The sequence below is a fragment of the Eptatretus burgeri genome, chromosome 14 (assembly GCF_056783735.1).
Source record: "Eptatretus burgeri isolate ZD-2024b chromosome 14, Ebu_testis_v1, whole genome shotgun sequence".
In the NCBI taxonomy this organism is placed as follows: Eukaryota; Metazoa; Chordata; class Myxini; order Myxiniformes; family Myxinidae; genus Eptatretus; species Eptatretus burgeri.
In genome coordinates this window covers 9,024,064-9,037,752 of record NC_140974.1, presented here as the reverse complement: position 1 = coordinate 9,037,752, position 13,689 = coordinate 9,024,064, and the positions used below count along the sequence as shown (strand labels likewise).

Here is a 13,689-nt window from a genome sequence, read left to right as displayed (position 1 = left end):
AAGGAATGATTTTATGTCAACTATGATGATTGATTCTATGACCTTGCTGATGATAAGCTAATTGGGCTGCAGTTATAAAGGTATCCGTTTTTAGAAGGGTGTTAGAAGGTGCAGGGGTTTAGAAGGCATAATACAACCAACAACAAACCAGAGCTGATCGGTAGGAGTGTGTTACCTTATTATCCAGAGCTCTCGGAGAGAATTGCAAAAATAATGCAAAGTGCATGTCTTGGAGTGGCCCATAAACTGCTATGTACTATTCGGGGTGTTTAAAATTAAATTCGGGGTGTTTAAAGTTTTAAATTAAATTAAAATTCGGGGTACTAAAAGATGCAATACCAGATAGTGATAAGTCAGGTGTGGTGTTCAGCACCAGGTGCAAGGGCTGTGGAGAGGCATATATCGGGGAAACGGGGAGAAACCTCTATAGATCGCTGGATGAGCACAAAATGGCAAAGCGATTAGGTAAAACAGGTCAGCGAGCAATTGCATGGCACCACATACAAATGGGGCATCAACTGGACTGAGGAGGAATCTGTTTATTGGATGTCATGCCCAACAAACACCGGCGATTAATCCTGGCATGTTAAAGAACATAGAGGTGATCCAACAAATGAAACCCTTGATCTCCCTGCACAGTACAACCCATTAGTTAAAGTATCGATAAGGGGATGGTGCAACAGCAAGGATACAGGTCGGTTCAACAATAGCTTTGGTACGCATACACCGCCACAAGAAATCACAACGTCACTGCAGCGCACGACCCCACACACAGCTAACACACTATCACACAACAACACACAATCACACTTTTCACCGGTACATGCACAACACATGCAGAAAGAGCATCGACACACACCCCCATCCCATTCCACATGCAGAACCAAAAGACGGTCTTTTAACAACGTGGAGGTACTGGGGCATGCACAGTTAGCTGTACATATGCATAATTACAATACTAGATAATATATATATATATATATATATATATATATATATATATATATATATATATATATATATATATATATATATATATATATATATATTTTTTTTTTTAATGACCAGGAATCAGTGGGAATCCAATGATGAGTGACATTGCCACACACTGATAACCAAAAGATGTGCACATGCTTACATACGTGACCGGAAGTGGTTCGCTATAAACGGCCCAGTGTGGTTCGCTGTGCCTCTTGACTTGAAAAGGTTTGCGGACCACAAATAAAATGTTGCCTGAGGAGGACTCTTTTCTCTTTGTTAAAAAAGATGGGGAGTGGAGTTCACTCGGACTTTGTATCTGAACCACATATCGACATATAATGAGAAGTGAACAGGATAGAGTCATCATAAATATATGTGGAAAAATTACAGGCCCAGACGAGGAATCAAACCCAGATCCTCTGGCAAACCATACCATTGCACTGCCATCTGAGCTACCTGGGCAACTCACTGGCTGAGTGACGCAATTCTTCCACATATATAAATGCCACTCTCTTTCCTCCACTGCTTCTGGGGCACTCGCTGCCAAAAAAAGAGAGTGGCACTTATATATGTGGAAGAATTGCGTCACCCAGCTGTTGGGTCACCCAGATTGCTCAGATGGCAGAGCACTGGCACAGTTTGCCAAAGGACCTGGGTTTGGTTCCTGGTCTGGGCCTGTATTTTTTCCACATACATTTATGATGTTCTGTCCTGTTCACTTCTCATGAAATTATGACACCCCCTGTGGTGTTTAATGGCGAACATGGATGTGTCCCCCCACAGGGGGAAGGCCTTCTTGAGAGCAGGCCCTCACTGTTCCTATGGTTGACAGCAAGTGCTCCGGAAGTAGTGGGGGAAAGAGAGTGACACTTCTTTTCGTGGAAGAATTGCGTTGCTCAGCCAGTGGGTTACCCAGATCGTTCAGATGGCAGAGCACTGTTATGCTTTTTGCCAGAGGACCTGGGTTTCATTCCTGGTCTGGGCCTGTAATTTTTCCATATGTATACACACACACACACGCTGGGTCCCCCATTAAGATCGGGATATTTATACTTTACTAATATGTGTGCGAGTCCTTTCTGTGGGAAGCCATTTCTTTGATTTTTATACAATTCCATTCCCCTGGGCCAATTCCCCTGAAATTTTCATCTTCATCTAACAAATTCTTCATCAAATCGATGTTAAAACACGAAAGAGCACTGGCCGATCTGCGGAGAGAGAGAGAGAGAGAGAGACAGAGACAGAGACAGAGACAGAGACAGAGACAGAGACAGAGACAGAGACAGAGACAGAGACAGAGACAGAGACAGAGACAGAGACAGAGACAGAGAGAGAGAGAGAGAGAGAGAGAGAGAGAGAGAGAGAGAGAGAGAGGGAACGAGAGAGAGAGAGAGAGAGAGAGAGAGAGAGAGAGAGAGAGAGAGAGAGAGAGAGAGACAGAGACAGAGACAGAGAGAGACAGAGAGATAGAGAGACAGAGAGACAGAGCTTGGCTTTCTCGTCGGAACTTCCGTATCATATTTGAAGACGAATCATTTGTCGGGAATCGAACCAATTGTATTTAATTACTTGCATTCCGTTTTCAGAATGAAAATTAATATTCAAAGGTTCCACAGTCTCCAAAGGATTACCCTGAGTGTAAGTCGTCGTTGCACCATCCTATACGACCTCAAACAAGAAGATGATGAGGCCATTTGGCTAATATATATATTTTTGTCTAATGTTGCACTCCCAGGTTAATTTTTACTCCAGCTCCAAAGTTTTGCTAAAGTCTAAATAACCTGATCTTGATCTGGTGAGCTTACTTGTTTAATAATATACCCTGGTAGCCAACGATTAGTGAACTGTCTAGCCAGAGTTGCCAGCTACCCTGGTAACCCTTATAATGCATTTATCATCTTCTTTAAGCATTTATTCTCTTCTCATCAAATCCAATTTTGTTATCTTATTTGATTCCTTGTGGGGCACGAGAAGGCATATCCACGTATAATGCCAACCGTGTCACAATATCTTCAGATATAATCATTGTACGTCGGTAAGCTGTAGTCCATGTCGTGTTAAAATTGACTTTGTATACACTTTCCAAATATACATCCAAAGCTTTACATCCAAGTTCTCAAACCATTCGTTGTAATTTTATGACATGTTGGGATACACAGACCACATAGAACCAGGAGATGTGGACATGATTGCTTTAAACAAGAAGCTTTTGCAAAGGCCTCTAACAATGGCTTATTTTGAAAACTTTATTGATAATCACATTCAGTCAGAATGTCGTAGTACCCATCCGTTCATATTTATTGCTTTTCATCTTGAGGAGATCCGATGACTTGATGTTTGTTAACATGTTCACGAATCCTAGCAAATGTACAAAGATTCTTGGATTCTCTGTCCTTACCTTGTTGTGAACTTGAGTTTGGCCGATCAAAATAAGGATGTTGGAAGATATGATAGAAACACAGAAATTGATCAGAATGACAGAGCGATCTGATTTAATTGCCCTAGAAAGGGAACATCATTCAAAATGTAGAAATCAGACACAGGTCTCAAACGATTCCAACTTGACAACTATTGATGAACAACCAACTCTGCCACGTGATAAACAACCGTCTCCAGCTCAGTAAGTTGGCAAACATATTAATACAGATGTAACACTGATGTAAAGGCCGGTACATATGATCTCACCTCCAGAAAATGCAATAGGCGATGATGAGAAATGTGAGGGCGAGAGAGGAGACGACGCAGCCAGCCGCAAGGCTCAGCGAGGAAATTCCCCCTCGGACCATGTCCTGCAGCACCAGTGGTCACAAACCGTGTCGTTAGAGTCCGACTGTTTACCTGAGGAAATTGGTTGAGCTGCAGTAATATGAAAGGTTGGATTTCTGTCTCGAGAAGATCAGCAAAAAGGGGAATATGTGGCAATTTGTGTTATTTTTTACATTTTCTAATATATTATCTAGAGTGCCACAAGCAGTCGGGTGTTGAAAAGATTTCCTATTTGGCTGCTTTTCCTTGACATGAAAAATCCTAACCCCAACACCCTGGGTGAGATATTAACGTTGGTTCCGTGCAGCTAAAGGATGGAATCATCATATGTATTCTGGTGCTGTGTGGAGGGAGAGAGAGAGAGAAGAGAGAGAGAGAAGAGAAAATAGAAGAGAAGAGAGAGGGGGAGAGAGAGAGAGAGAGAGAGTGAGAGAGTGAGAGAGAGAGAGAGAGAGAGAGAGAGAGAGAGAGAGAGAGAGAGAGAGAGAGAGAGAGAGAGAGAGAGAGAGAGAGAGAGAGAGAGAGAGAGAGAGAGAGAGAAAAAAAAAAAAAAAAAAAGGAGGAGAAGAGAATAAACGAGATTCATTCATTCTCTCTCTCTCTCTCTCTCTCTCTCTCTCTCTCTCTCTCTCTCTCTCTCTCTCTCTCTCTCTCTCTCTCTCTCTCTCTCTCTCTCTCTCTCTCTCTCTCTCTCTCTCTCACACACACACACACACACACACACAAACACACACACACACACACACACACACACACACACACACACACACACACACACACACACACACACACACACACTCTATCTCTTTCTTGCTATATATCTCCTTCACACATCCAGCATGGTAAACGCCTCTTCATTTCTCACTAATTTAGAAGGTGTTTTCCTTCCTCTTCAGAACAATAGAGTTTGAATTGCAGTCCTGATGTGATAAAATATCAATTTGGAGAATTCCAGGATAACAAGGAACAAGCAGAGAAAGTCGTATTATTTTCATTGGGATTATATCCACAAGCCAAGTGGTGATGATTTTCTGTTTCAATAACATGCAATCACATTTTATATCGAGGGAAATGAACACACACACACACACACACACACACACACACACACACACACACACACACACACACACACACACACACACACACACACACACACACACACACACACACACACACACACACACACACACACACACACACACACACACTCAGGATGCAGGGAGCATTGGATCATCCCCTCTCGTGGATATTCTATGTGATTAGACTAACTGTCAATGTGTTGGCATTTAATGTCATTGGCCAACAAACAATAGCTGTTCCAAGGAATGCTGTAAGTTTCAAAATTGTGTGTGTGTGTGTGTGTGTGTGTGTGTGTGTGTGTGTGTGTGTGTGTGTGTGTGTGTGTGTGTGTGTGTGCAGTGGATACATAAATAATAGAGGTGTATTATAGATAACTTGTATACTGAATGAAAGATAACTAAGGCAAAAATGTGGAGAAGAAAACCAAACGTCATAACACATTATCGGGAATGTGGGAGCCAGAGGAAACCATGGCGTACCTTGCGGTTGGAGAGTGTTGTAAAAATGGCGTATGTTGATGCCCGCTCACAGGCACAACGGGTGTGCGACGCATCGCTGAATGCAGCCGTACAACCGTCCTGGCTCCATCCGCCATCCCTGGCCCGATGCCGTGGCAACAGACATGCTCATGAGTGCTCGAGAGTGAGAAAGCGTGCTCGCTGAGAGCCAGAGGTAATTAGTGACACATCAACGACACAGCACCAACAAAAGGCAGGTGCATCGTGCACCCCAGGCGAGGAAATATTTTGAGACAATATATTCTCAACCCCATCCTCAACCATGTACCCCATGTAACCATACCCCACCTCTCAATCCACTACCTCCCCTCTCTTCCTCCCCCCCCCTCACACTTCCAATTTTCCCTGAGCAAAGTTCCCGCTCCAGATACCCTGGAAAAGGTATGCTCTGCAAAAGCTGACGCGAGGAGGGGTTCAATATGTCGATTGGCATGAATCAAAGGGAACGATGATGTTACTTCAGAAACAAGACTCAATGCGTGAATCTATTTGCGTTACACATCTGCAGGGATGTGATCCAGAAACGTCCGTGCACATCGCCGCAACAGCCCGTGAGATGACATTGCCAGGAGCAAGGTGGGGGGGAAGAAAATCCTCATTTTCATCCTAGCACAATGTGAGCCCTTGGCCTTTCTCAGTATGGCACAAGGAAAAAAAAATGAGCCTTCAAAACAGAGAATATTGAATGTCACCATCCCCATATTTTGAAAGGAGAAGGAAAAAAGAACGCCCAGGGCATTTGGTGAACAAAGAGAAGAAATATTGTCATGTAAGATTCGAATCCGCAGGCTCGTCTTATCCAATTGGCATTCGTAGCGCTTGTTGAAATAGACAAACGTTAGCAACGCTCATTTTGCTCTTGCCTTTGACGTTGGGCTCACGACTGCTTTGGATTTCCGAGCCAAGATTTCTGTCGGGAACAGAAAACGCTTTGTGGAGGGGAACCTCGACGGAGACATATTCATTATGAACCTTCGGTCTGAGCTGTCCAGAGAAGGCAGGCGCAAATGGAACTGATGCGCCGCAACCTGTCTGAAGTGATGAGTGATGCGACGAGACAGTGCCGGCCAGGATCTTGCAGGGAAAATGAAGATAGAAATATTTTCCTTCCTTGCAGGAACCATTAGGGGTCGCTTTGAATTAAAAAAAAAACTTTTTTTATACAAGATCAAAAGGCTCATGGAAGGAAGAGCGAGGTGACAAAGCATGTGAATTGAGAGCAGGAAGAGGGGCAACAGTAATCTGTGAGTAAAATGGTTCAGTTAGTTGAGGTAAACGGGGGTAGAAAAGATTGCAGGTAGAGATGGGGGTTGACATGCGATGGTCGTCCACTGCATGCTTGAAACGCTCAAAGGAAGAGGATGGGGTTGAACATCCTCTGCAAGGAGATTCCACAAAGAGGAACAAAAACGTTGAGGTGTGACCCTGGATTCTGGAAGTTGATTTGGTTGTTTTCGAAGCAAGAGTTTGAAGTTTACAAAGTTTCGAGGCTCATTGTAAGATTTCCCCTTATTTAGCAGCACTGCGCTGAGCAACACTTCAATACATATGTATTGATCGGAGAAATCCCAAGATACGATTTCCTTTCACTATTGCACCATTTTATTGAATTGTCGTAATCAGTTATCATTGCTTTCCATCTTAAAATCTAATAATTAAATGTCCTGTTGACCAAAATTACCGTACCTTCAGCCATCAGATTGAGTAACAATGATCGGATCAATCAATAAAGTGAATAAAAGTAAAACAAAAGTGACAGTGGATGTACAACGGAATATTGGTCTCTGTGAAGGCTTGGTCAACCTGCATCGGCATCTCTTTTTTGTTTGTCTGACGAAGGGCTTATGCTCGATATATCAGCCACGACTTGTTGTGGGTGCCACAATGCCTTCCAATGCAAATGGAGGATGTAGATATTTAATTTTTCTTTTCTTTTAACAGCCACTATTATCCCACATTGTGGGGTCAGCTAGGGTCCAGACTTTGTCTAAGTCTTCATGAACCAGCTGACCGGGCCTGATGTTCAACTAGTTCGGGCAGGAATTTATAATTTGGCCTTGGTGCCAACAATGGCTCACCTGCTATATGCAATAGACACCATGGGATCTTTGACATCCACCAACAAATGCTGGCAGACAGGACACCAGTTTAACGTCCATCCAAGGGACAGCACACACATTGATGAATTGACCCTGCCTGTGAAGCACCAGGGTGGCAGTTTATAGCTGGGTCAGGAATCAAACCCAGGTTAGATGGCTTAGAGAGGGGCAGGTGTGCATACCTCCAGGCCATCTTGCTGCCAGCCGAAATCAACATTAAAATATTACTATATTATGATAAACGTAATGCGGCATTATTTTAAATGACGCTAATTTTTTTCTTCACAATTTGCCATCGTTTGTCTTTATCTAATATTATCAAAAGAAATACGAGGAAAACTAAGGACAACAATAAAGTGGCCACTTGGCACAAAATGCCTGTACTGCATCACCGGTTCATAATACTTGGACTGTATTGTATTGTTCAATGCTGCATTGCACCCTGACTCGAGAATATAAAATGACTCCAACAAAATCACATAAAGATATACAGGTTGGTTAAAAGCATGACAGCAGCAAAGGTGAAAGCCTGGGAGATGTGGGATGATGAAGAGCACCAGGATTTGACATTGGGTGGAATCAGTGGGAGGGGTGAATGGGTCGCTGGGAAAAATGTACACACGGACCAGTACGAGCAAACACACAGGGATATATTTCACACCATGAGAACATGACAACATGCGGACAGGCACACTGATACCGCATGTGGCATTTAAAAGCCGTGACGCAAACATGCGAGCCTGCTCAGACACATTGATGATTATTTATTTATCATTTCCAGGTTGCGATCTGCTTCGCCACACATTCACCGCCCTTGTTGTTTACTGATATTGCACTTTGAAAAACGAGATTTTGTGCGAATGGATTGAGTCAAACCATGAGGGGAATTGTAAAAGTCCCATGAGGACATGTGGAAAAACAGCTAATTGGGTGGTGGGTCAATAAGAGTTCAATGAGAAAGGTGTGGCTATGATTAAGAAAAGAGGTGAAAAACAGCATCTGAAACAAGTGCAGAGATTGAAATACGTGACATCCGGAATGAGGCTGGCACGAACAATGTGAGCTCGGGTATGAGGCTGGCACGAACAATGCGAGAAGCTCGGGTATGAGGCAGGCACAGACCATGTGAGAACGTCAGGTATGAGGTTGGCATGATCGATGTGAGAAGGTCGGGCATGAGGCTGGCACGATCAACGTGACAAGACCAGATATGAAGAAAGCACAAGCCATATGCCAAGGTCGGTTATGAGGCTGGCATGAACCAAGTCACAAGGTCGGGTAGGAGGCTGGCACAAACCATGTGACAAGATCGGGTAAGAGGCTCGCACAAACCACATGCGGACTGACAGGAGAGCCTAGAGGTACACACACTCGCCTCTAACCTGTCTGGCGTGGGTTTGATTCCTGACCCAGCTATCAACTGTCATCCCGATGTTTCACAAATATGGTGATTCATTGTGTGCGCCATCCCTCGGATGGACATTAAACTGGTGTCCTGTCTGCCAGCATTCAGTGGTGGACGTTAAAGAGTAGGCTTGCTATCGTCAACACTATAAACAAATTACAAATTCCTGCCCTAACCAGCGGAGGGCATTGCTTCAGCAGCACAGCTGCACCCTCAGCCGATGATGCCACCCTGTAGCCTTGCACTGCATATGACCGAAGAAGAAGAAAACAAAACCATGCGACAAGGTTGGGTACAAGGCTGGCATGAATCAGGTGACAATGTCAGGTTTAAGGCTGATGTGAACAGGTACTGTATAAGGTCAAATTAAAGTAAATCAGGGCAGGAATTTAGCCAGGATGCCAGCAACAGCTCGCCTCCTCTTTGTGTAGGACACCCTGAGATCTTTAACATTCACCAACAAATGTCGGCAGATAGGACACCAGGTTTAACGTCCATGCGAGGAATGGCATGCACATTGATGCCTCGCCATGTGTACGAAACAACAGGACAACAGTTTATAGCCGGGTGGAGATTCAAACCCAGGCTTGACATCTTATAGGTTGGTAAGTGCACATATCTCTCAATTACCCTTCATAGTGGTATAGCAAGTGTATTTATTTGGCACTGGAGGTAACCAAGAGGATTACTGCTATTTTCATGGTTGTACAATATGCCCTCAGCCTATATGTTGTCCTGGTGTCCGGTGAATACAGGTGCCCATCACAGAGTGGTTGTATTATTGAAACCTCAAAACAAGAGGAAAGCACTCAGTGTTATTACATTTTTTTCCTCGATGATATAAAAATGCTCTGCAGCAGCAATCAAAGAACTGGGCCTTGTGGAACCATGGGCACGACCTTTGATGTGCTGGTATGGTCGATGACCTTTTTAACCGTCTGACCAACATAGTAGGTCATTTTATGAGATAACACTTAACAACCAAAATGGGTTAAAATTCTCATAATCAATTTCTTTACTGAGCCCAGCTCCAAGGATAACCATCTCGCTCCAATCTGCATTACAAATTATATTGGGCCAGGTGTATCCTGCAGGTGTAAAACAAAATGCTTGCACAAAATGCTCAGTCATCCATAGTACCGGTATGGTGGTAAAAATCTATGATAACTTTGAAATATACACGTGATCACTCACAGTTTGGGTCCATCCCACAGAACACAATATGAAGTGCTGGAAACCTGTAACAAGCAACACAGTAATCGCAACAAGCACTCATGCGTTCATGAAAGTTGAAATAGGTGTACAGATGTATTGTGCACAATATGCCATGTTAGGGGATCTCTTTTTGCCGAACATGTGACTGGATGCTCAGGAGTTGTAGCATAGTGCTCAGGCAGTGCAGCAACACCAGCAGAGCAAAAATAGGGGATTATACTGGACACCACATTCAAAGGGCCTTGAGGTTTTGCTTCTAAATGAAAAACACAATTGCTTACGTTATGAAGATGCGAGAACATAATTTCCAAAGGAGGAACGAGAGACTTCGGTGGTGGATTAATGGTGACAGAAACGATCCTGGAATTCACCGTGCTTCCGTTTCTGTGGAACATCAAACGATCATGGAAAGTCCCGTTAATTCATCAGCTAAACAATGCTACATGAAGCAATGGAAAGCAATTGTTTGCAAAACAAGACACTTACGGAGGCGTGGGAAGAATGGAACCAAGGTTTTTGTACAGGACGTTTCCGACAACTGCGGATTCTTGCATCCCTGTTGACGGGAAATTCTGTTTGGTAACCTACAATGTTGAAGTTAACATGGAGCCTTATTCTAGTGTGCCTGTATTGTGTCAGGTGGATTAAGTAAATGGTGCGACGTTAGCACAAGGGTCACGTGGCCTCATTCCCGATGGCTCTGAGAGGCAGTGATGCGGTGCACTTTTACAGAGCTCCTGGAATGCTTTACGACCACTATGGGAGGAGCCCGCCGAGACGAAGGATGGCATGGATGGATGCTCTGCTAAACAAATTGACTGTAGCAATTATCGTGCCTGCAAAGCATGCTGAAGCACGGTGCAAGGTGTAATAGAGAACGAAGAACCATCTGTAGGTTTCTCAGGGATAGCTGGGGTGAAATATGGGCTTAAGTGTGGTGTTCTTCCGTGCTGTGATGCACTGTGAAATAGTCACTAATTTTTACGATTTACATTCAAGCACATATCGACTTTACATCGTAGCTGACTCAAGGAGGGTACAGAATGTTCAAAACCCTGTGTAAATGGAGTTCAAAAAGTTTGACCAACAGGAGACTCCCAGCAGTCCAAGACACACAAACGTCTCTGTATTTTTCAATGTGCAAGTATGTATGTATGATTCATAAGAAAACATGTGTATTGTTTATATATATATATATATATATATATATATATATATATATATATATATATATATATATATATATATATATATATACACACACACACACACTCACACAACTCACTGCATGCTCTTTTGTGTGCATTGGACCTTTGCAAACATCTCGGTGATGTAACCTTTTGAACAATCCACCAATTCCAAACAGATCATCAGAATGTAACTGGGTGCAGATTCCAACTTAATACATGAGCCTCTCCAATGTGCACGTACCAGTTGTCAGCTTTGATAGGGTCTCCTTGGACATGAAGACCTTGTCCTCACTATTTCGGACCCAGGACACCATCCCTCTGCGTGCCTTTGTCGGGAATGTCATGTCCCTCGTCTCTTCCATGACAAAGAGCTTCCGGATGCTGATCACTGCAGGAGTGCGCACGTGGTGTGCTGTTTGTAAGCCGCCGTTTGCCACTGTAAAGCCCCTGTGCCGCAAGCAGCAACATCTCCAAGCGAACAGCTGTTTGGTAAATCCTTCCTAAACAATTGCCAAACACAACGTCCCCCTCTACTCCCATCCCCTATCACCACCACTTATTTTACTCTGCACTGAAAATTCACAAGCAATCTTATCAGAATCAGCCAGTTTCAGGAATATTCCCAACAGCAATGTAGTTGTACAATATGGTAGTTCATAGGTAGCAAACTTGCCTTTAACTGTTTAATTTGGGTTTGATTCCCGACCAGACTATAAACTGACAGAAGGATGCTTTCAAAGGAGGGAGCTGCATCATTCAGTGCACCGTCTCTCGGATGGACGTTAAGCAAGATGTCCTGTCTGTTCACATTACCGAGTGGACGTTAAACACGCCACCACATCTTTTCCACATAGTACTTGAGGCATCACCGGGACCCCGAACAAATTCCAAATTCCTGACCAATTGTGCAGGAACACTGCATCAGCGCCTTATTGATGATGCGATCAGCTTGCTGAATTCGCAATTGAGTACATATGGCACCAACAAGCACCTTAAGTTATGTTTGAATAATAAAATTCCACGACGTGCACTTAGCAAAGAACTAACACCCCTCTCAACAGATGTACATTTCCACGAAGTTGAATTTGACTTGCGATCCTACAAGAACACGGGCAAAGGAACACTGGAATTTCAAGCACTTTTCACCAGGAAATTGTGTACTTTTTTAAAAGATTAACCAAAGTATGAAGAGGGGTATCTAAACTGAAACAGCTTCAACTCTTCATTTCAAAGAGACAAGCATGACCGAAGTGTCTGCCTTCAGTTTTCTCGAAGCGTACAATTTAAAATCACTTTGGAATAATTGATCTACCAGTGATTGAGAAACAAAAGGGATTTGTCACTGATGTAACAGTGACTGAGAAGAAACAAAAGTGATTGGTTAAAGTGCCTGCGAGAAAACATTGAGATGTTACCGATATTTTCGGTGATGAGATACGACGTATGCACAGCCTTCACCGTCGTGGAGATGATTTGGATGAAATCCTCAACGATTTTCACAAAGTCGAGAGATGCCAAATAAAGCTGCAACAGAATCAAAATGTTCCCTTTTAACAAAATTACTGCAGACACAGATGGAAGGGAACAATCATCGTGGAAATGCGTTACATTATGGCGACATCCATTTTGAAAGACTCTTTGGCAAATGGCATTTCCTTCTACACTGTCATTTTAACCCTCTTCCCTTCTCATGCTCAGATCTTAAAGGTCTCTGGGTGATTCGTACAAATATGAGGAATTAAGTTCAGATGTAATTACAAGGTTTCTAAATTGCATTTATGCTTCAAATCTTCTCGAACTTCTTACGACATAAGTTGAATGTCCTTATGATAAATTGCAAAATAAAATACAAAAGAAAAGGATTTCATTTCTGGCTGCTCACCTGCTGTGCTTCTTCCCACTTTCCCTTGTTTTCAATCCACAGCAAATTGCTCAAGACCTGCACATAGTTCTGCACAGGAAACAAGACAATGTTAGTTTTAAAAGGTGGGGTGGGGAATTAGGATAGGAACCAAAACGATACATACACACACACACACACACAAACGTATATATATATATATATATATATATATATATATATATATATATATATATATATATATATATATATATATATATATATATATATATATATTGTTGCGGTGGAGGTACCGAGACACCAGCTTGTCACTCAGGGGGATTAATCCCCGGTTGTCCTCGGAAGAGCCGGACCTGGGGCCACTGCTCACAATTAACATTATGGTATGGTGGGTTGTTTTAGAACTACGAACGCCACTCAGTCAACCACGAGTTCCAGTGTCCGCCGTCTAATTATTCCGTTTAACTAGAGGTCACATGGTTACCTGAGTGGGGAGCGCACCCTCGGCAAAGCACCAATATTATCTGATTAGATTTTAATTAGGGCGGCTGAGCGTTTTAACCGCCGATGC

General features: G+C 43.1%; 1 protein-coding gene across 2 annotated transcripts in view; it reads right to left on the bottom strand.

Moving 5' to 3' along the window:
• The window catches only part of LOC147012619 (adhesion G protein-coupled receptor B3-like), a 242,602-nt gene that overhangs the window by 49,552 nt on the left and 179,361 nt on the right, over positions 1-13,689 (bottom strand). For both annotated transcript variants that reach the window (XM_085853642.1, XM_085853641.1), the window contains exons 12-20: positions 13,140-13,208; positions 12,673-12,781; positions 11,499-11,645; positions 10,554-10,623; positions 10,349-10,451; positions 10,047-10,090; positions 5,310-5,427; positions 3,667-3,770; positions 3,380-3,482 (exon numbers count right to left, since the gene is read on the bottom strand). In XM_085853642.1, coding sequence (XP_085709768.1) covers positions 3,380-3,482; positions 3,667-3,770; positions 5,310-5,427; positions 10,047-10,090; positions 10,349-10,451; positions 10,554-10,623; positions 11,499-11,645; positions 12,673-12,781; positions 13,140-13,208 — 867 coding nt within the window. The remainder of the gene's footprint in view (positions 1-3,379; positions 3,483-3,666; positions 3,771-5,309; positions 5,428-10,046; positions 10,091-10,348; positions 10,452-10,553; positions 10,624-11,498; positions 11,646-12,672; positions 12,782-13,139; positions 13,209-13,689) is intronic.